General features: G+C 34.6%; 1 protein-coding gene across 1 annotated transcript in view; it reads left to right on the top strand.

Moving 5' to 3' along the window:
* LMO7 (LIM domain 7) overlaps nt 1-22863 on the top strand; it is a 242601-nt gene that overhangs the window by 200091 nt on the left and 19647 nt on the right. The window contains 9 exon segments of the mRNA XM_020992454.2: nt 10745-10862; nt 12115-12276; nt 13413-13519; nt 14584-14644; nt 17334-17390; nt 19407-19432; nt 19744-19848; nt 21731-21823; nt 22287-22645. Of these exon segments, the coding sequence (XP_020848113.1) occupies nt 10745-10862; nt 12115-12276; nt 13413-13519; nt 14584-14644; nt 17334-17390; nt 19407-19432; nt 19744-19848; nt 21731-21823; nt 22287-22645 (1088 nt within the window).

Raw genomic sequence — 22863 nt, forward strand, 5'->3', positions numbered from 1 at the left:
TCTGGAAGCCACCATACTTAGGTCTTTAATTGTGGTCATTCAGAGAATGATAGCATATATGACTTCTAGTGAGTATTGGGAAAATATAACCCTTGTAAAGTATTAGTTGTACTTTGGAAACATAGAGGTTACATGGACTAATCTCCATGGTTCACTGGAATTTTTTGTCTACTACTTGTTTCAGTAGCTTTTTGGCTCTTACTTGTCTAAATGTGATGACTTGAAGTGCAATGGATCATATTGGAGTTTTTTGTAGTAGCTCTAAAGCATATTTGGGTTAAGACAACTTCTTCATGAAGGGAGCTTGAGAGCTATGATTTCAGGGATCTCAAAGATATTGGGAAACATTTTGTGGTAGGCATTAGCCTTTCTTTTCCACCTTGTTTACTCCTGTTGAATTTGGTAATTTGTTGGAACTGTGCTCCACTGTCATAATGATTTCCTTAATGGGAATATCTAAACTAATTGTGAAAATAAGAATTATTAGTCTTAACATACTTAATCCCCAAATAACCAATAAATCCATAAAAAAATACCAAAACTAACAAGACTGTTGATGGATCATTTATAATTTTTTCTCTACAAACACTAGAATGTACCGAATTGGAGGTTTTATGAGATTATTAGTTAATTAGCTCTGTCATTATTAGATAATGGGTATATGTTGAATAAAGGACTTTTTAGCTGTTAATGGCTTTCTCCTCTGTCCTCTTTTCTCTCTCTCTCCTTCTGTATTCTTTCTATCTCTCTATTTATTGTTACCTACCTCTCTTCCTCTCTCTGTCTCTTTCCCTCTCCCTCCTTCTATCTCTCTTTTTTCCTTTCTCCCTGTCCCTCTTTTCCCCCTCTATTTCTCCCTCCTCCTCTTTGTTTCCTTTCCCTTCCCTTTCTCTCCCTCCTCCCTCCTCATCTCCTGTTTTCCATCTCTCTCTTCTCCCTCAATCCATTTTTTCTTCTCTACCTCTTTCTTTTCCCCCTCTTCTCCCTTTCTTCCTCTTGTACACAAAGAAAATCAACAACCAACAAAATCACACAAGAGTAGCGGATAACTTCACTGACATTAGGCATTAAGCAATACTTTGTAGTTCTATTGGATTTATCTTGTATTTTTGTGCTAGGTTTTGTTTTTGTTTTTTGTGTTCAGGGTAGAAGGGAAAACATTGAACACTGAACCCTAACCTAGAGTGAATTGAAGAGGGAGATTACTTAAAATAACTCTAAGTAGCCTATATCTACATCTAAAATAATCCCAGCTTTTTCTTTGTGAGCAACTGAACCCTAACCTAGAGTGGATTGAAGAAGGAGATTACTTAAAATAACTCTAAGTAGTCTATATCTTCATCTAAAATAATCCCAGCCTTTTTTTTTTGTGAGCAACAATTTAAGACTTCAGATTGTTAAAATCACAAAGCATGGGCAATTTTATTACATTGTTTCTAAAAATAGTCAATATTTTACTAGGGCCAGAGAATTCTTAACAGATGGGAAAGAAAATTCCAATAATTTGGAAAAACAAGTAAGAGGCTGAGACATAATAATAAAAGTGAAAGCCCTTTGTTTTATATGGCCACTGATGAGTAAGCTTATCTCTAACCTGTTTGGTATACTGTTTGGTTATATAAGTACTGCCCCATAGGTGGTAGATAGTACCTGTCTTAAGGATGGAAGCAGATGAGATGACCTTGAAGGTTTGAGAGAAAATAGATGTGGAGTGAATGTATTCTGGATTTTAGAGATTATAGGAGTTTTATCTATCCATTAGTGAATATAGCTGCTTCTTTGTCAGTTAACTTGAAATGGAAAGCCACTGAACAAAATAATGTTATATTTGATGAGTGGAACCAAAGGAACTATCTGTACATAATTTTATGTGCTCATTTTTGTATATTTCTAAGTGTGTTGCTATTGCAGTTGTGGGGAATCACCAATCTTTAGATATTAGGTGATTAGCATCCTGCTTGGTGGTCTCAGGAATTAGATGCAATTAATGTATGGGACTTGGTCCTTCCGCCTGAGGATTTTACAGTCTTTGTGGGAAGATCAGATATACAAACATAAGGAACTATTCAGAATGACTCAGAGCAGCCTGTAATCAGTTGATCAACAAGTATTTATTAAATTCGTATTATGTGTCAGGTACCATGCTAAGTGAAGGAGATGTAAAGAAAAATGAAAATGAACCCTTGTTTTCAGGAGATTACATTCTAATGGGGGAGACCAGATGTAAAAATATAGGTGAATACATGATTCAGACAAAGTACCTATAAGCTTCCTTTAGAGGGGAAGGCACTAATAGCTGGTGGGACTGGAAAAAGGCCTATGCTAGTGTCAGTAGGTGAGCTGATTATGTTGCTTTGGCTTTAAGTATGGGGATTCGGTGAAGGGCAAGATTGAAAGAGATTTGAATTTTCTGAAAGGTTGCATGGAAACAAGAAGATTTGAACTAAAATTTCCTTGAAGAATATATAAGCTTTCTAGTACCAGGGAAGGCAGTGGACAGTATTTCAGGTAGGACAAATGTAATACCAGGAATGAAGAAGAGAATCAATATGGTAAGTGTTAGGGATATTAAGAAAATGGACTTGAGTAAAAGATTTCTCTTGGTATCTATTGATAGAATATCTGGAGGTTGCTGAAAGTGGTTAGGAAGATTAACCTGTAGTTGTGTGAATGATAATCTGGAAGTAGGAAGACAGAGAAGGAGGATATTAGTGTTGTCCCAAGAGTAGGGTGATAAATGTCATATATATATCTACATATCTATATATCTATATATCTATATATATTCTGTATATAGTTATAAATAAGTATATAGCTGTAATTATATAAGGTGTATATATATATATATATATATGTATATATATGTTCTGTATATAACAATAATCTTTGACAACAGAGATTTAGAGCTATGAGGGAATCTAAGTGATACTGTAACCTTGTTTTAAAGATAATGAGATTAGGGCTTTTGAGAGGTTAAAAGACTTGAAAAAGGCCACATGATAAATAGAGAAACTGAAATTTGAACCTAAATCTTTTGACTCCAAATCTAACACTTTTTTCTATTATAACCTGATAGGGGTACTTAGTAAAATTCTTTCCCATTCTTTTTTATATTTCATTTATTGCAGACCCTCTGATTATTTGGTAATCCTACTGCTCCCCTTCCTCCCACTCCCTATAATTAGCCCTTAGTGCTAGCTTGTTATCATATCCTAGAGACACTCTGAGCACCTAGGATGGCACAGTAAATAGAGTGCTGGGTATGGAATCTGGAAGACCTGAGTTCAAATCTGGCCTCAGACACTTAGTCGTGTGACCCTGTCACTTAACTCTGTTTGCCTCAGTTTCTTCATCTACAAAATGAGCTGGAGAAGGAAATGGCAAACCACTCCAGTATCTTTGCCAAGAAAACCCCAAATGGAGTCACATAGTTTTGAACACGACTGAACAACCACAACAGTAGAGATGTTCTAGTACTGGGTCTGTGATATCAGAATTGGCCATGACAAAAGGAGGTAGGGAGAGCTGTTATGGTCCCTGGCACCTTACCCCTAAACTTAGTAGCTTTGGGGCAGGTTTAATTAGGAAGATCTACTGCGTCCTCCTTTGCAAGAGACCTCATCCTTTTTCTTACCTCAGAGCTGCTTTCTCCAATTCCTGTGAAGAAATGCTTTGGATAATTGATCTGGAATAGAGTGATTTGTGTTTTCTCTGAAATGTGGTGTGTTCCCTAAGTCTTAGTGAAGTTTTAAGTTTTAATAGCTTTCATAGCTTAAAATTATACTGAGAGTTTTGGGACACCCACTGTGGACCTATCTTATCTTCTATTATCACTTGTGTGATAAATCTCCCATGTAAATTGAGGTGGCATAGTCAATAGAGAGCTGAGGATGGAGTCAGGAAGACCTGAATTCAAATCTAGCTTTAGATACTTACTTGGTTGTGTGACCCTGGGCAAGTCACTTAACCTCTGCCTGACTCAGTTTCTTCAACTTTAAAATAAAGATAATAATGGACCTTTCTCCCAAGGTTATTGTGAGGATCAAATGAGATAATATTTGTGAAGTACTTAGCATAGTGCCTAGGATATAGTAGGTGCTCAATAAATGGTTTTCCCCTTCCCTTCTCCATAAGTTCTATATGAAAAAAAAAAAAAGACGGAAAGGAACTTTCCCTCTTACTTATTGCTCATTGTTGACCCTTACAAATACTTAATTATGGGACCAGAAAGTAACTTGGGATTGTGCTCTGTTCTGTAATGAGCTAGCTAGAGAAAAAGAAGAAACCCTTGCCAAAAACAATAAATAGGAGAATTGAAGGGAAGCAGGTGAGGAACTCCCTTGGGATTGGGTGTAATACCTGGAATCAAGAAGTGCACCTAAGGTTTATGCTTCAGTAAGTCCAATTGTCGAGACTTAACTATTTCTGTGATCCCGGGCAAGTTAAATTAACCTCTCTGAGTCTATTTCCTGACATGCAAAATGGAGGTGAAAAATACCTGTAATACTTACTTTGTTGTGTTATTGTGAGTTCAAATGGGATGATCTATGCAAAATGCTTTGTTCACCTTAAGGCAGTGTATAAATGTCAATTATTATTTGTTATTATTATTTCATTTTCATCTTTATGTTCAATGGAAATTGCTGTTGCTGTTGTTGACCTTTGAACTTCTCTTTTCACCCTACCCTCACCTTATCCTGCTCTGCTGGATCTCTTCCTTCAGGCCATGAAACTCATCATTTGTAGTTAGTTATTTTGGCTGGTAGGAATGAGAACTAAAGAATTTCAGAGTTGGAAGGGACCTTAGCTGCAATCTTATTCTATCTATATTCCATCCCTCCTGTCCCCCATATTTTCCACTATAACACACCCAATGTGTTCTCATCCAGCATTTGTTTGGAGACCTATCAGGGCAAAACATCTCCCGTGATGGCCCATTATACATGATGGTTAGTTTCCATAATTCTATTAGTAAAGTACAGTGCTTTAGTGTTAAATGAACTTTTGTAGTTTGGCCTGGGAACTAGACACTGTTAATATGGTTTCTACCACTATTTTTAACATTAGAACTCAGAACACGGAGACAAACAACTGATATTCAAACATATTTCTGAACAGAATGCCTTGCCAAGCTTTATCTGTATGTAACATATATAGTTGCCTTTTTACCTATTTACAATAATCAGTTATGGAAGTACAGAATGTTGGAGCTGAAAGGGACCTGAGAATTCGTTTAGTTTTGCCCCCTCATTTTACAGATGGAAAAAACTCGGAAAGAACTGATTAATGTTCATATATGACAATTAAGGTGCTAATTATTGTTATACTGAAATACATTGACATAATGATGGGGGAAAAGTATATTTTTGAGATTTCTCAGGTTTGAGCATGCCAAAATATATGGCTGTAAGGCATTTGGCAAAGATATATCTTCTAATCCCTAATATCTAGGTAATTTCATTTCATTTGCCTTTTTAAATATTCTTTGGGTAGCAAAGAAGAGCCTATAGCTTCTACTAATAACCAGTTCTGATTTTCCAAAAATAATACAAATATAATTAATATTTATAATAATATATAATCATAATAATGAAATGTATATATGTATATAAATGATAAAAATATTAGCAAAAGAATGGGACAAAGATTTTTAATGGTCACAGTTTTATGCACTTTTATAACATGCATATATAATATAGCATGCTGTGTGCTGAGCACTGTGCCAGGTGGTATTGGGGAGTGGAGATACAAAGTTCAGATAAAACATGAAACCCCTAGAAATATAGATTACCATGGAAAGAAAACACCAACAAAAATAGGTGTAACTCACAAAATTGTTTAAGTGTATTAGAGATTTTGTAAAGAAATGTTTCTCATGCAACCCTATATATTTTTATTACTACAATTTTTTTTTTTTTACACATTAGCCTGAAGACGGTTACCAACTGGGGAGAATCAGAGAACACTACCTAGTACAGTTAACACTTGAGTTGTACCTTAAAGGAAGTGTTAAGCATTCAAGAGGTGAAGAGGGAGATGCAGAAATTCCAGGCAAAAGGAACAATCACTAAGTTGACAAGCATTTAGTAAGCCTTTACTGCCAAGTGCTTTGCTTAGCAGTGGGGAGACAAAAGCAAAAACAGCTCTTGTCCTCAAGAGGCTTACATTCTAATAGAAGAGATGGCATATGTATGAAATCAGTTATTATACACACACACACACATATATACATATATATATATATAATCAGAAACATATAAGATAACTGCAGAATAAATAGAAGGTAGTCTGAGCATGGAAGACATTTATACTTATTAATGGGGATCAACAAAAGTCTCCATAATGAGAGCATGATGCATGAATCATGAAAGCATAATATATATTCATAGGGCAGTATATAATTCAGCTGTGTTTGAGGATGGAGTGAATAAAAAGCAACAAGTTTAGATAAAACTGGAAAGGCAAAATATTGTTAGGTTGTAGAGGCCTTTGAATGGCAGGTGAAAGAATTTTAACTTTTACTCAGGCAATTTGAAACTAGTAGATGTTTTTAAATAGTTCAGAAACATTTAGGCTAAGTGCTGGGAATACAAAGAAATGTAAAAGACAGTCCCTGTTTGCAGTGAGTTTATTGTCTAATGGGGGAGATAACATGCAAATAACTATAGAAAGGATAAGTTGAAAATAATCTGCAGAGGGAAAGGGCCTAGAATGGGTTTTGCTGATAAGAACAGAGAATGAGGGAGAGATTCAAGAAATGTTGTACAGGTACAGGTGAAAGAATTGACAGCTCATTGGCTATAAGAGGCAAGAGAGAAGAACACTAGGATTATGAACAACAAATACAGAGTGAATGATGATGTCAGACACAAATAGTGTTATCCAAAAAGAGAAGTGCATTTGGTGGGAAATAAGCTCATGTTAGATCCAAATATTGTTATTTAAAGGATAGTTTAAGATTCTAAGATAATTGTTTGAGTCAATATTTCACTACCCACCTCTCTCCTCAGAACACCATTTTTTTCCCATTTTACTTTAGCTTACACTTATTTAAGGTCAAAGGTGTTTTAATATTGAAAAAGGTTAAGCTGATGAATAGCTTTCTAAGTAATAGGTAGTATACCAAAGCATAAGACTGACCTTACTCTCATATCATCACCTTGTGTGGCCAAGTAAAAATATTCACCAGCTAAATGTTTAATCAGAGCCAAGAACTGAGTTTATGGCCACTATTTCAAAACTTTCCTTGTGTCATATTTTCAGACATAAGCCAAACCAACATTTTTTTTTGGAAGGATCATTTTAAGTTTAAAACTATTGCTTTTGACCCATATTTACTGCACAATTGGCACTGCCCTTGCTGCTGAGCGTGTAGGGTGGATACTTGGCTAAAGTGAATCCTAATTTGGAAAAATACTATGAGTTTTACAATGTTGATTTATAGATCGTGATAAACATCTTCTCTGTTATATATCCTACTGCAAAAAAAAGTTAATTAAAATAAAGTACTCCTTTGGAATTCTGCCCTTCTTCCTTTATTCTTCACCGTCCTTCCACTTAAACTAGCAACTAAGAACTTTAGCTTTTCCCATCCAATCAATTAAGGACAAAAAATAATGAAATAGTGATTTTTCTTTCTATGAAGCTTTTAAGGAAATACCTAGTGTTGTATTTTTTAGGAGAAGGGAGAGAAATAACCTTTCCTGATTTTTGTAATGAGCAGTTTGTACCTGATTAGAATCATAGAATTTTAGAGCTAAAAAGAATCTTAGAGACCATCCAATCAATTTTTCTCATTTTATAGATAGGAAACTGAAGTCCAGAGAGGGTACAATAACTTGACCAAAGTCATATAAGCTAGTAAGGGTCAGAGCTCAAACTAGATCCCACATCTCTTGACCCACCTCCACCAATCCATTTTTATTTCTGTTAACGTTTCATTAATCTTCATTATTTAAAAAAACCCATTGATGATATAATAATAATAGCATATCTGTATACCACTTTAAAGTTTACTAAAGCATTTTACAAATATTATCCTATTTGATTATAATAACAACTCTATGAGGTAGGTATTATTATTATCCCCACTTTACAGATGGGGAAACTGAATCTAAGAGCACCTACATGACTTACCCAGTGTCAAGCAGCTAATAAGTATCTGAAGTGAGATTTGAACCCATGTCTTCCTGACTCTAGGCTCAGAGCGTAATCCACTATACCACCGACCTATCAATACTGCTATCTTCTTCGCTGTCTCTGTTAGAGGTCCATCATTCTTTTTTGTTAAAATCTTCCAGTAGATATTTTTCAGCCTTCTCAGCAAATGGCAGTCCATCAGTACATATCCATCTGGTCAGAAAGTTCCTCATGTCTTTCCCAAATTCCCCTTCATGTGGGTTAAGTTATTTCTTTTCATCTTCAGTGTAAATGGATATTGGCCTCTAACCACCATCTACAAAGTATCCTGTCATGTATTTTAAAACTTGTTATTAAATCCCACCTCCCCATCTACTCCCAAATCATCTTCTTTCCGTCTAAATAACCTCAATTAGAACTTCGAAAATCAAACCTAGCATTTAATTCCTTGGCTTACATAGCATTGAATTTTGTAGTTTTGGTGGCTTTTTAATTTTTATTTCAATTGGTAAGAATGGTAAAGATAGAAAGAAATCAACATTTACTGACTGCTCATTTTCTTTGACTCATCACTATTTTCAGTGTCCTGTGGTTTGGGGTTAAGGAATAGTACGGATGAATAATCTCTCTTCTTAGCAGGATGTTATTAGTCTTCAATCTTATGAATATGATTTTTTTGATTAATTAATTTATTTTTAGTTTTCAACAATCACTTCTATAAGCTTTTGAGTTTTAAATTTTCTCCCCCTCCCTTTCTGCCTCCCTCCCCAAGACAGCATACAATCTGATATGGGCTCTACATATACATATTAAACATATTTTCACATTAGTCATGTTATGAAGAAGAATTAGAACCAATAGGAGGAACCACAAGAAAGAAGAAACAAAATAAAACAGAAGGAAAAAAAGAGCAAATAGTATGGTTCAATTTTCATTCAAACTCCATAGTCCTTTCTCTGGATATGGTTGGCATTTTCCATTATGAGACTTTTGGAGATGTCTTAGATCCTTGCATTGCTGAGAGGAGCTAAGTCTATCAAAGTTAATCATCACACAATGTGGCTATTACTAGGTACAATGTTCTCCTGGTTCTGCTCACTTCACTCAGCATCAGTCCATACAAGTTTTTCCAGGTTTTTCTGAAGTCCACTTGCTCATCATTTCTTATAGCACAATAGTATTCCATTACATTCATATACCACAACTTGTTCAGCCATTCCCCAATTGGTGGGCATCCCCTCAATTTCCAATTCTTTGCCACCACAGAAAGATCTGCTATAAGTATTTTTATACGTGTGGGTCCTTTTCCCATTTTTTGATCTCTGGAGTACAGCTCTAGAAGTGGTATTGCTGAGTCAAAGGGTATGCACATTTTATAGCCCTTTGGGCATAGTTCCAAATTGGATCAGTTCACAACTCTACCAACAATGCATTAGTGTTTCAAATTTCCCACATCTTCGCCAACATTTATCATTTTCCTGTTTTGTCATGTTAGCCAATCTGATAGGTGGATTGTTATTATTTTTAATAATGATTCATATGTATGTAGCACTTTTACAAAGTGACTAACTCACAGCAAACCTGTTGGTAGCTAGTATAACAAGTGTTATTATATTAATTTTACAGATATGGAAACTGAGCATAGATCTTAAATGATTGTCTAAGGTCACATAGCTAATGAGTGGCAACATAAAGATTTTAACTCAAATTCTAGTATGCTTTCTCAAGTACAAATCCTACTACGGTAATAGTGATCAAGGTATTCTTTGATATGGTGGGACCTCTAATGCATGTGATGAGGTTAAAGGGCATATAGACCTTTGTTAGACTGAACTCCTTCCTGTGGAGCTGGACATGTACAGTTGGCTCTCTGATTGATGGATGGCTTTAAATATCTTCGTTTCCTTTACTCGAACTATATTTAACAAAGATCCCTTTAGAGTAAAACTTTTTGAAGTTGCTCATGACCCATTTTTATTAGGTGGATGAGAGAAATACTATTATTTATCTTTGAAGTACGGAGGATACAGTTGGGAACAAATATATAAATCCTCTCCAAATGCATGTACCATGTTTAGAGGAGTATGTCATTAATTTGCATAGCTCCCTTCCAAAAATTTATACTATTTCATAACTGCTATTCCAGTGTATCTGAATATATACATTTTATGTAGGGTTCCCTAGGTTTATGAATGGGGAAATTTAGGCAGAGGGTATTGTCACTTAGAAAATGCTATTCTTGGTCTAGATCTCAATTGCCAAACTGAAGACTTTAGAGAGTATTTTGGATTTAGGCAAAAAGCAATATTTTCAGTCTTTGCTTTGTCAGTAAAGATATTATAGGTATTGGGAGGAAACCATCTTGTATTATTTTTGGTTATAAAAAAGAAATGCACTGCTATCTGAATTATATAACTATAATAAATGAACAAACAAGAAGGTTTTACCTAGTTTGTAGAAGAAACAGAAAATTCCTTTCCTATTTATTTTCTCCTAAGATAATTAAAGTGTATTCTGCAAGCCTTCTTATTTACTTAGTGGATGGACTTTCCTCGTGTAGATGCCAGATGACACTTGATCTGATTGTGTCATGTTTCATTTTCAGGATCAGTTCAGTGATATGAGAATCATTATGATCCACAGCCCTGGGAACAACGATGCTGACTTTGGGTTTACAGTAAGATGGGATTTTTCTGGAATCTTCGTGCAATCAGTTCAAGCAGGTAAATTCCTAGTTTAGCATTAATGTGAACTTTCTTCTCTGGTAGTATTTACAATGGGTGTAAATGAAGCTACTGAAATGAATGAATTTCAGAGAGCAAGAGAGAATGTACATGAAAAAAGTGCAACAGTGAAAGGAAAAGACAATATTCTCTTGGTATCAAAATATCTTGGTTTTCAGAATTCAATTCTCTCACCTTTCTATCTTCCCCTTGTCCTGTTCAAAGGTTTTTTCTTCTAGATTCTCTTAAATTTTTATCATTTGTAAAATTTTATGTTTACCTCCTGCTTTGGAAATTTTATATTCTCAAATACTGATGAAAGAACAATTGAAGGCTCGTGAAGTATTTTTGCTAACTCAACTCCGTGTTTTCCTACCTACATATATTTTACATTTTAAATTATATAATTCATAGGTACTTGGAATAAGTGCAGGTGTAACTACTATGTTCCTACAAATCCTTGAGAGTTCTGCAAAGAAGAATACCTTCCTCTCCTGCACCCCCCACCCCCACCCTTCCCCTTTGCTCAGTGGTGCTTCTGGATTTGTTTAACTGGAGTTAAGGAAGGACATTTGTAAAATATTGCCTGAACTCAGAACTAACTTTCATTAGGTTTGAATAAAATTAACTATATGTATTTTTTGGGAGGACTGGGGTAGGAGGGGGACATTGTTCCAGTGGACATTGGTAAAAATATATTGATATAGTCCTTTAATTTTCAAAAGTAACTAATAGAGGCAATAATTTTAATTATTGGAGAACATTACTCTTAAGTGGATACATTTAATCTTGTTTAGTTCTGGTATGATTTTGGCATTAGAATTTGAAACTCAGTCTGGCATATTTCATAATTTTTCCATCGGGAATGATTTTTAAAAATTATTATGTACTATAGTGTTTTAATGAAAGGAATTTTTTTTTCATGGACCAGATAAGGTTTTCTTGTCATTACAGTTTTAAATTGTTTCAAATCAAAATATCTACTCAAAAATGGAATACCCTATCATATCATATCATAGTTCATACCAAAATTTTCATTTTATTTTATTATTTTGATTTATTGCAAGACTTTTTATACAGTTCTATTTTGTCAATCTTTTTGTGTTTGCATTTTGCATATATTTTACCTGAGCAATGATTGCTAGCATAATAGTCATCCCCCCTCCCTGTTTTTTTCTGAAATGAATATGCTGACTGACCAAAAAATGTTGCTCATTCAAACTGATGTTAAATTTACTTTGAATTTTTTTAGGTAGCCCAGCAGCATTATCTCAGCTACAGGTAGATGATGAAATTATTGCTGTTAATAACACCAAGTTTTCAAATAAGGACACAGATAAGTGGGCAGAGATCATGGCTAATGCAGGAGAAACTGGAAATCTAGTTGTAGATGTCAGGCGTTATGGAAAAAATGGTGAGGAGTTATTTGTTGCATGTGTTGTATGTGTACATATGTGCTTGTATTTGGTGTTTGGTTGAGAGTCTTGATTTATTGTAGTAACATTTTTATAAAAGGTGTTTTATGATAATGTAAAATAATTTGAATGTTGTCTTTAGTGTGTTGTCTGTAAACCTCTTCACTAGCAAATATACTGAAACTTACCATGTCTAAGACCTAATTTACATTTTACCATGAATTCATGTATCGAAGGACTGTGTGAAATTCTTCAATAATTACTTATCAGGTGTTGAATATTGCATTTGTTACTATTTTACATATTCTAGTCTTTTTGTCTGTAAAGGAAAACAGGGTAGATTATGTTCCCTGTGTTGATTCTTAAGAAAATATGTGTTTTGTTATCATTCACAGCTCTAATAATTTAGTGGATGCATGATCTTGTCAATGCAGTCACTTCCCCCAATATTGCATAGTGCAACTCACCCACCTATTATATATGACTCTTTATCCATATCTTCCCATATATTCTTCATAGGGAACCTCTAATGTTCTAGAACCCTTCCTTTAGTCTTTTAATGTTACTTGAGTACCAATGCAGACAGTAGTAGTAGTAGTAGCAGTAGCAGCAGCAGCAGTTGTCATAGTAGTATTAGTATTAGTAACTAACATTTTGTATAGGCTCTTTAAGTTTATAGGATATTTCATTTACATGATCTCATTTGATTTTCTCTTTTTTGAGGAGGATGAATTACCTAGCTCTCAGTCCAACTATGACCAATTTTCTGATGATAATTTCATCATTTAATACTAAACCTTGGCATATGTTATGTTTCAGTAAATTTGTGTGTATGTTTTGGGATTTGGTTTTTTTTTTTTTTACATTTAACCCTCTCTTTTGGGGAAGGTGGTCTGCTTATGAAAGCCCTAACACATTTCTCTGCTTCCTTCCTGATTTGTCTTTCAGTTTTGTGTTTGTATTTTTTTCCTCTTTGAATGTATTGTCAGTAATGTTGTTCTTTCCACTTTGACATCTACCTATACTCATTCCTTGATCTCGATGTGCCAATCAGACTGGGGCAAAGACCAACCTTCCCTGCCATTTATACGGCATAAAACCCTCAATCTCACCAGTATGGCTACCAAAATTATAGGTTCACCTGAAACTAAGTGGATTGATGCAACTTCTGGAGTTCACAGTTCAGACAAGGCTTCAAACCTTTCAATAAAGAGCGATTTCTCCGAAAGCCTTCAAAATTCTGTAAGTTTGATTTTTGAGAAGTGGGAAGTGGTTACATCAAGGGAAACTCCAATAGGAATTAAGAGGGATTAGAAATTGGGACTAAAAGGTATTGTTTTTGTGTTTAGCCAAATTATAATACCTTTTATTTGTTCTAAGTTTTAGGAATGCTATGCAGTGGTGAGTTTGAACATACATTTTAGGGATGCTTACAGTATTATGCATTTGCATACAGTATTTGCATCACATAAAAAGCCAGAAGATTCCAGAACTGAGTTGCTATGTGTTTTTCACCAACCTTTCAACTTTCCTATATGCACATATATGAGAGTTGTGTTAAGAAGAGCTGTAGAATATGTTTTCTATTGTATGCTTTTTGATTGCAGCTAGATTGAAAGAAAATGTCAAAGAATATCTGCAGTTTAAAGTTCTATAAAATGATTACTAATTTTATGCAGAGTATGTTTACATATATAGCAACATTTGATATTTTTTATATGTGAAATGAAAGTGAGAATTTAAATTTTAAGTTTTCAAAAAGATCATTTTATGAGAGATTTTTTTTAATTCTTGAAGCAGTTATTATTGTAGAGTTTTCAAAAGTAAAAGAATATTCTCTCTATGTAGAATGTAGATGCTTCATTTAAATGGAAATATTTCTGTTAAATATGCATTTAACCTTGTTTTGAGAACATGATTATAATTTTTCTGGGACATTCCTCCTCAGAAATGTTGAGCTATCCTTCTGTGTTGTGAGAAAATAAAACATATTTTTTACCTTTGTTACTAATACAAACCAGTGAACCAGAATAGTAATTATATTCATATTTCCTGGAGAATTATGACTGGTTTACTTTAAAACCATCAACTGTTGTAGCTAATCATTAATCCTTAAGCTAATGTTATAGAATACTGAAACTTATTCAAGATTCAACTGCGTTTAATAACCTGCATCAATAGCCCGCCAAGATTACCTCTTTGGAAAATGGTTTCACTTAATAGGAATAACAATGTTAACTTGATTTATGCATTATTGAAACCTATTTGGAGAAAATAACGTGAACTGCCTTCTCTCCCCTTTACAGAATATTGAAACAAAAGGAATAAATGGCATAAGTGGTGAAAGCAGCTCTATTGAGCCCAAAGGTAAATGCTCATGGTATCACACGTCTCTGAAGAGAACAGGTGTATGACTCAGATACTACTGTTGTAAAAGTTAATAACTTTGAATGAAATAAAAACTGACCTGTTGCAAGTTGAAATTAAAAGAACAGTAGCATCCAGATCCAGTTGCAACCAGATGGACTGGAGCTCAATTATACTAAGTGCTGAATAGCTTGGTGCTTGGCACATTGGCAGCCAGGTCTGGATCTCCATATGCTGATTGTGGCCTTTTCTGAGTAGAAGGGAAAAGGAATATTGAGGAGGTTAGTCCCTTCTCTAGGTGAGCTAAAATAAATATTCAGTCCAGATTTTGAAAGGGGTCATGAATCTCTCTCTCTCTTTTTTTTTTTAAAGATAGATATTTTTTAGTAGAGGAGCCGCTGGGTGGCACAGTGGATTGAGTGCTGGGCCTGTAGTCAGGAAGATTCATCTTTGTGAGTTCAAATCTGGCCTCAGGTACTTATTAGCTGTGTGACCTTGGGCAAGTCACTTCACCCTGTTTGCCTCAGTTTCCTAATCTGTAAAATGAGCTGGAGAAGGAAAGTGGCTAACCATTCCAGTATCTTTGCCAAGAAAACTCCAAACAGGGTCACAAAGAGTTCGACATGACTGAACAACATTTTATAGTAAAATAAAAAAGGGAAGAAGTTAATTTTTGCAAGCTTTGGCCACTGTTTCTGAGTCAGAGTCTATTTAGTGCTATTAGAAGCTCTGTTTGGCAATTACTACTAGTGGAAGCAACTTCATGTGATGAAACAGATGAGAAGACCTATGTTTTGGGGCAGCTGGGTTACATAGTAGATAGGATGCTGGACTTGGAGTCAGAAAGACTTGAGTTCATGTCCTACCTCAGATACTTACTAGTTGTGTGGCCCTTGTTAAGTCACTTATTTTTTCTCATCTGTAAATTGGAAATAATAATAGTAGCTGTTTTCCAGGGTTGTTTTGGACATAAAATAACGTATGTCAAGAAAGTTAATCAACTAGCATTTATTAAGTGCCTACTATCTACTGGGTACTGTTTTAGGAGATAGAAAAGCATAAACTATCAAACACAAATAAAAAACAAACAAACACATACATATATACATAATACATAGAAAACAAAAACAACCCCTCCCCCCAAAAAAACCAAAGAACAAACAAAATAGTCCTTGCTATCAAGGAGCTCATAGTCCAAATAGGGAGGGAGACATCATACAAATAACTATGTACAAACAAGATGAATACAGAATAAATTGGGGATAGTCTCAGAGAAAAGACACAAAAATTTGTTTTGCATGCCTTCTGGTGCCATAAAAATGCTAGCTATTATTTTTTGGGCAGATGTATTACATGCTAATGACCTTGGAACTGTATTGGTACCAGTCTGCCTTGATGCATGCTTAAGTTTGGTACCTTTGAACGTGAAATGCCCATGCCTGAAAATTTTGTATAAATTCACAAATTAATCACATCTCTCCCTTCTCTCTTACGTAGCCTTTTAAAAAAAATTGCCTTGAATAGATATTACTATAATTTTGAGTTTTTATATTGCATACTTTATTTGAGGAGATTTTTATAAAAATCACCTACCTTGTGTTCATGATTCTGTTAGGTTTAGGCCTGATATTGCTGGATTTTACAGTTTAATAAATCCTTAGGGCATTGTGTACATCTTTAAAATTCACATATAGAAAAAAAGGACTAAAACCTTTGGCTAGTAAATTAGTGTCAAGTGACAATATTATCTGCATTCTTTTGGACTGATCTGGGTGGAATAGTTTTTAGTCTAACACCATGTGAAAAATCAATGAGCTAATAGAATACGATTTACTCTACTTGTTCTGTAATTTGATTAGTCTTTTTCATTATATCTATAAGATCTTGAAATGGGATCTAGACTTTCTAGAAACACTGATATGTTTTCAGGATAATTTAATTGAATTTTTTTCATTTATTTTCATATTCCAACCTCCCCCCTCCCACAGTTTAGAGGTCAACTCTCATTTCTAATATTTCCATATGGTTGTTTTCCTCTCCCTTCTTAGGTAGTGGTTTGCTATAGTAGATGAAGTAGATGAAGATGACTCTGTTATTGAGTGGCTCTTGTATAGCGAGATGAGTATACATCAATGCACAGTGTTTTTTTTTTTTAAATGAGATTTCCCTAAAGAATACACTCAGTATGGATGGAAAATGAGAGCCTTTTAAGTTGGGCATTATGCACTTTGACTGCCATAGCTGAAGCTATGTTATATCCCTCTGGTAAAATGTGTTACTGAATCAGTTTACTACTTTTACTAATTTGAATGCTAAGTAACCTACTAAAAACATCTGTGTATGTGCATTAAAGTATTCCATATCCTCCATTGCCTTCAGTTTTTTTTTTTAGTAGTATTAAAAGAAAGGTGTGACTACCTCATGAGGCAGGAAGCTTCTCATCACTGAAGGCATTAAAACACAGGCTACTTGTCTGTGATGTGGTAGAGACAAATCATGTGTCCCTAGGGGATTGGACAAGATCAATCATTCCACAAGCATGTCTTAAGTAGTTGCTGTGTATGAGATGACCTCAGTGGTCGCTTCCAGATGTTAGATTTTATGAAATGTCATTTGTTTTCCATGGGTTATAGATTAAAATGAGTAAGACATGGTATTGATTTATTTTGTCTTTCATTTTTTCAACCAGCATCTGAACCTATTTCTTTGAAAAACTTAAAAAGGCGATCACAATTTTTTGAACAAGGTAAACTACACAACTAACATTTCATGTACCTTCATGAAATTGTTCCCACTATATTTTCTTCCTAACTGGTCTGTGGTGCTGGGTACTAAGCTTCTTCAACATTATTTGTTGTTGTTATGACCAAGCAACATAATCCATTTCCATTCTTTCCCCAGGGTCATCAGGTTTTTCTTACAGTTCATGGGTCTACCTTTGTGGTAATGGGTCTTTGTGTGTCCTTTTTATACCTGTAAAACTTTTTTTCCCTCTTAAACTAAAATGCTGTTGAAATAAAAAACAAAAACACAACACTTCTTTCCACTGGGTAACAGTAAGAAATGAGGAACTTTGTTCAAGCCTGACTGCTCCCTGTATAATTCATACTATTAGATTACACCAACATATGCTTGATTGTGAGTTTTAAAGGGTTTTTGATATAGATATGTTTTTATTTTGGAGATAAGTTCTTTAACAGTAAAGATCAGGTTTGTTTGGAGGAGACTTTTTTTTCCTCAAAGGAGAGTCCTAGAAGGGATTGGTGCTTGTGTACTGCCCTTTTAATTTGAAAGTGACAAAGTGGTTCAATTATGGAAGCAGGAAGCATGGGAGTCTGAATTTTTGAAAGATAACTCTATGTTGGTGTAGTCCTACAGAGCTTCTGCCTTTTGTTGTGCTCTCTGCATGCTGTATTTTTTCACATTTTCATATTTGTATAATACTTTAACCTGATAACTGTCATGTCTCAACTTTGTGTTGTCGATGAGAACTTAAAAATAAGAGCCGACATCTGAAAGGTGGTGGCACATTCCAGCTGGGATGTGCTGCTGATTTCTAATGTTACTGCTTCTTACTTTTAAGAACATTGAAACACTGACAAACTAGCTTGATGACAACTTGTAATTTTCCTTGGTTTGAACATATTAAGTATGGAATTGATCATTCATTTCTTCTCCAGTGCATTCTAAGCTTCCTTGTTGACCTGTAAATCAAGCAACTTTTATCATTGAGTCTCTATGTGTAAATTATATTTGTGCTCTCATCTTAGTGTGTTTGATTCTTTTGCTAAAAAACAATTTTCTAAAGCCAAGTAACTTGAAATATTACACTCCTTACCCCAACAGGTCAGGATAAAACAACTAACTCTTTCCCTCATTCTAGTTTTGGCATACTTTTCTCTAACAGACATTTTTCAGAGGAGATGATTTTTTTTTTAAGATTTTGAAAGTTTTGTTTTAATGTAGCACATTGTAATTCCCATTAACTCCTTTAGTAATGCCTGATGTTTTAGAAAACATAAAATATACAGTCTGTGGTATGTTTTCTCTCATTTTATGTATACACACACACACACACACACACATACATATATACACACACATATATATATGTATATGTGTGTGTGTATATATGTATGTATGTATGTATATGTGTGTATATATATATACATATATATATGTGTGTGTGTATATATATATATATAAAACATTCTTATATATACCAGGAGAACACAAAGAACAAAATAAAGATTATAACCTTATATTTCACTGTAAGGGGAACTGCAAATGAGACATTCACTTTATAGTGAGTATATTTTAGTGGTTATGTCTTGGTTATAAAATGAAATTTAAATCAGTGCAAACACTTAAAACATTGCTGTTATTGCGATATGCTGTATATCTGAATGTTTTATGTTGACTGGTTCTAGTTGAACCTTGAATTTTTTAGGTGTAGGAAAAATAGCTTCCAGTAGTAAGGGAAGCTATGTCTATGAAAGGGAGAATACTGCAAACCTTCCCTGTAAGTTCAGGAATATACCAACAAGGCAAACTAAACAGGACTGCTTTTATCTTTTTTCACTGACATCTTGGAATATGACTAGTTACTGATCAAACTCAGGAATGAATAGGTTTAAAAAAATTAATGTCACTAAAAAACCCAGAATATTGGTGTTTAAGATACACAATAATATCATTTTGGGGGAGGGAAAATGTCTTATTAGTAAATTTCTAACTTAATGTATTTCCTATTATAACACAGGAAGTTCTGATTCTGTGGTGCCTGATGTAAGTAGTATTTATTTGTTTCATTGGAGTAGATAAGATGAATTTGGTGCAGCTGTATCTGTTATTTTTTGTCATAAGTTGCCAGTAGTATAGGAAACTATCTTTCTGAATTGAAAATGTAAGTGGTTTTAAAAACCACAAATTAAAAACTTTACACAACATTTAGTGTAGATCAAAAAAAAGTGTGGTAGGCCTATAAATAATAATCCTGCATCTTCGTGGATGCAGTTTAGTATTTCACCTATCTAAATTAATTTAATAAGTTATGTATTTTCCTTCCTTTTCTTACTGATTCACTTGTGAAATGTTAGCTTCCAGTTCCAACCATCAATGCTCCAAGTCGCTGGGCTTGGGATCAAGAGGAAGAAAGGAAACGACAGGAAAAATGGCAGAAAGAACAGGATCGTTTGTTGCAGGTAAAGATGAATTATGCAAATGATTAGAGCCTAAATATTGTCTATTACTTGTCTTTGCCTTATCAGTCCCATAATTTATTCAAAGGCATTGCTAGAAAAGGATTATTTAAAAAAAAAAGGGTGACAAAGCTTAACTTTGGAGAAGAAATAATAAAACTCATTCTCTTCATTGGAGAGGTGGGTTGCCATGCATATACTGGCAAACTCTGTGGATATATTAGATAGTTTTACACAACTGTTCCCTTGCACCTCCAGCCCCCCATTTTCTCTTTCTTTTTTATTCTTTGTTACAAGTTTTATTCTTCGCTACAATGCTTTCAGGTTAGACAAAGTGAGAGGGTTACATTTGGAAAATGATTCAAAAATAAAAGTTATTAATGAAAATAAAAGAAAATCTTATTAAATCCATAAGGTAGTGACATAATTGAAAAAAAAATTTCTGTTGAGTTTGGTTGTAAGTGAAGGAATGAATCAATTACTTATTACTTATTCATTAAGTGCTAACTCTGTGCTAAGTGCCAGGGATTGAAAAACAAAAAGGAAAAGCAGTTCCTTCCCTCAAGGAGTTTTCATTCTAGTGGAGGAGACAAAATGTGAATAAATAGGTACATTTAAAATAAATAAAGTAGATTAAATGAATCTTTAGAGAAGGGAAAGCTGTAACAGCTGAGGGGTGGGGAAGAGACCAGGAAAGTGGCATTAGGGCTGAGTCTTGTATGAAGAAATAGAAGACCACCAATGAAGTGTGGTATGTCAGAAATGGTTAGTAAAGGAAGTGTAGTATAGTATAGTACACTACAATATAGGAGATGGGGAGAAGTAAAGTTTAAGAATGAAAATGTAGGAAGAGACCAGGTTGTGAAGAGCTTTAAATGTGAAATAAAAGGCTTTATAGTTGATTCTATGAGTAGCAGAGTGCCATTAGAATTTATTGAGCAGGGAAGATGACAGAGGTCATATTCAGGAGGAAGGTGATGAAGGCCTGAATTATGGTGGTGACTGTGAATGGAGAGAAGGAGATAGATATGAAAAGAGCTGTGGAGGTAGAAATGACAAGATTTGGTAGCTGACTGGTTATATGAGATGAGTGAAAGTAAGGATCTGAGGATGACAATAAGGTTGTGAACCTGGGTGACTGGGATAATGTTGGTGCCCCCGAAGTAATAGTGAAATTCAGAAAAGGACAGAATTTTGGGGAAAAGAAAATGAGTTCTGTTCTAGTCATATTGAATTTGAAATGCCTCTGGATCATCCTGTACAAGATGTCCAAAAGGCCATTGGTGATATGAAGATGGAGCTCAGGAGAAATGCCAGGACTAAATAGAGAGATATGGAAATACATCTGCATAGATATAAGCATTGAATGAATATTGACCTCAGATATTGATCTCAAAGAGAGATACCTTTGTTATGTTGAGAAGCTTTTAGGCAGTCCAGATATTTTGGTTGATGTTCTCCATAAATCTTTTTTGATTAAGGTCATATACCTTTAAAAAACAAAACAAATCCATACTTAAATTTTGCTTGCTCTTCTGTTGTCCATGAAATACTAATTTTCTTTATTATATCCTGTCTGATAAAGTTCTCTTGTTATTTTTAAGGAGATAATTTTTAATGAATTTGAAGCAGAGTAATAATGAAAGGTAATGAAAAAAAAATCTCAGTAGTACTTCATTGTCTATTTTAATGGAACCCAGGAAATTTGATATATAGCAAGGTTTAATTTGTGATACGTTAAATTTAAAAAGGAACAACCTTGTACCAAATGAAACATTACACGTAAAAGTTTAGAGTTGGTAACAACCATGTTAACTTGAAAAGCCACTAATTTAAGAGTAAAAACATCTTTCTTTGACGGTTAACATTCTGCCTTTCTTAATAGGAAAAGTATCAACGTGAACAGGAAAAACTGAGGGAAAAGTGGCAGAGGGCTCAACAAGAGGCCGAGAAAGAGAACTCAAAGTATTTAGATGAGGTAGTGTTGGCATACGCCTTCCCCTTTTCTGTCCCTTCATTTTACTGATGAAATTGCATTTAGGAAAAGAAATCCTCTATTTGGCCAGTCTATCAAAAATCTTTGCCCATGTAGTTCCTTTCAAAGACAGACTTTGATATGTAGCCAGTATTCTGCTGGGTAGTTAAGCTTTCCTTCTAACTCCTTTGTAAGTATAGTAATAAAATAGCAGAAAGGTCTGCATCTTTTAAAAAGTTGCTTTAAAGGAATCTAAAAGTATCCATTTTCTCTTTTTTATTAGAGCTGAAGTATCCATGTGTTTTCATATGTCAGTGTTTTTTGATGTTTTTTTAAAAGTAGTTACCAGCTCAGGGATAGAATGAACACCATCTAAAATAAATGCTAACAAATGTACGTGTTCTGTGTCTATTGATACACATATGCATGTCTCTCTTTCTGTTCTTATTTTCCCCCTTTTATGTAGGAACAGATGGTATTAAACTCAAATAGTGTTTCTCTCACCTGGCGTGAGCCTGCTCTTGCTAACTGGGAGACAAATTGGAGAGAAGAGATTTATCCTTCAGACGGAGAAAAAAACAGAGCAGAAGAGGAAGAAAGACTCCGTCATGAAGAACAGAAAAGGAAATTAGAAGAACAGCTTCTCCTTGAGAAAGAGAAGAAGTTAAAGGAACTGGAGGAAGAAGTAGAGCAGAAGCAGCAGGCAGAGATAGAGGAGAAGAGGCGGCGAGCAGAGATAGAGGAGCAGAGGCGGTGGGCAGAGATAGAGGAGCAGAAGCGGCAGACAGAGAAAGAAACTTCAGTGCAGATATATCAGTATAAAAGGTTGGTGCCATAGTCAAAGTGCACTTGTATTTTTTTTTACTTGTCTGAATCAGACATATCTATTGTTAGCTTATGGTCACAATTATAGGCCTGTTTATAGTCTGTAACATATAATTTGAAAATGACTTGTTTTGACTCAAGCACACAGCTGCCCCAGGATTCTACCAAGAAAGAGGACACCATCTCATTTATTCATGCTCTTGGACAAAGTTTTGTCC

The sequence above is a fragment of the Phascolarctos cinereus genome, unplaced genomic scaffold (genome assembly GCF_003287225.1).
Source record: "Phascolarctos cinereus isolate Bilbo 61053 unplaced genomic scaffold, phaCin_HiC Scaffold_7;HRSCAF=346, whole genome shotgun sequence".
Taxonomy (NCBI): domain Eukaryota; kingdom Metazoa; phylum Chordata; class Mammalia; order Diprotodontia; family Phascolarctidae; genus Phascolarctos; species Phascolarctos cinereus.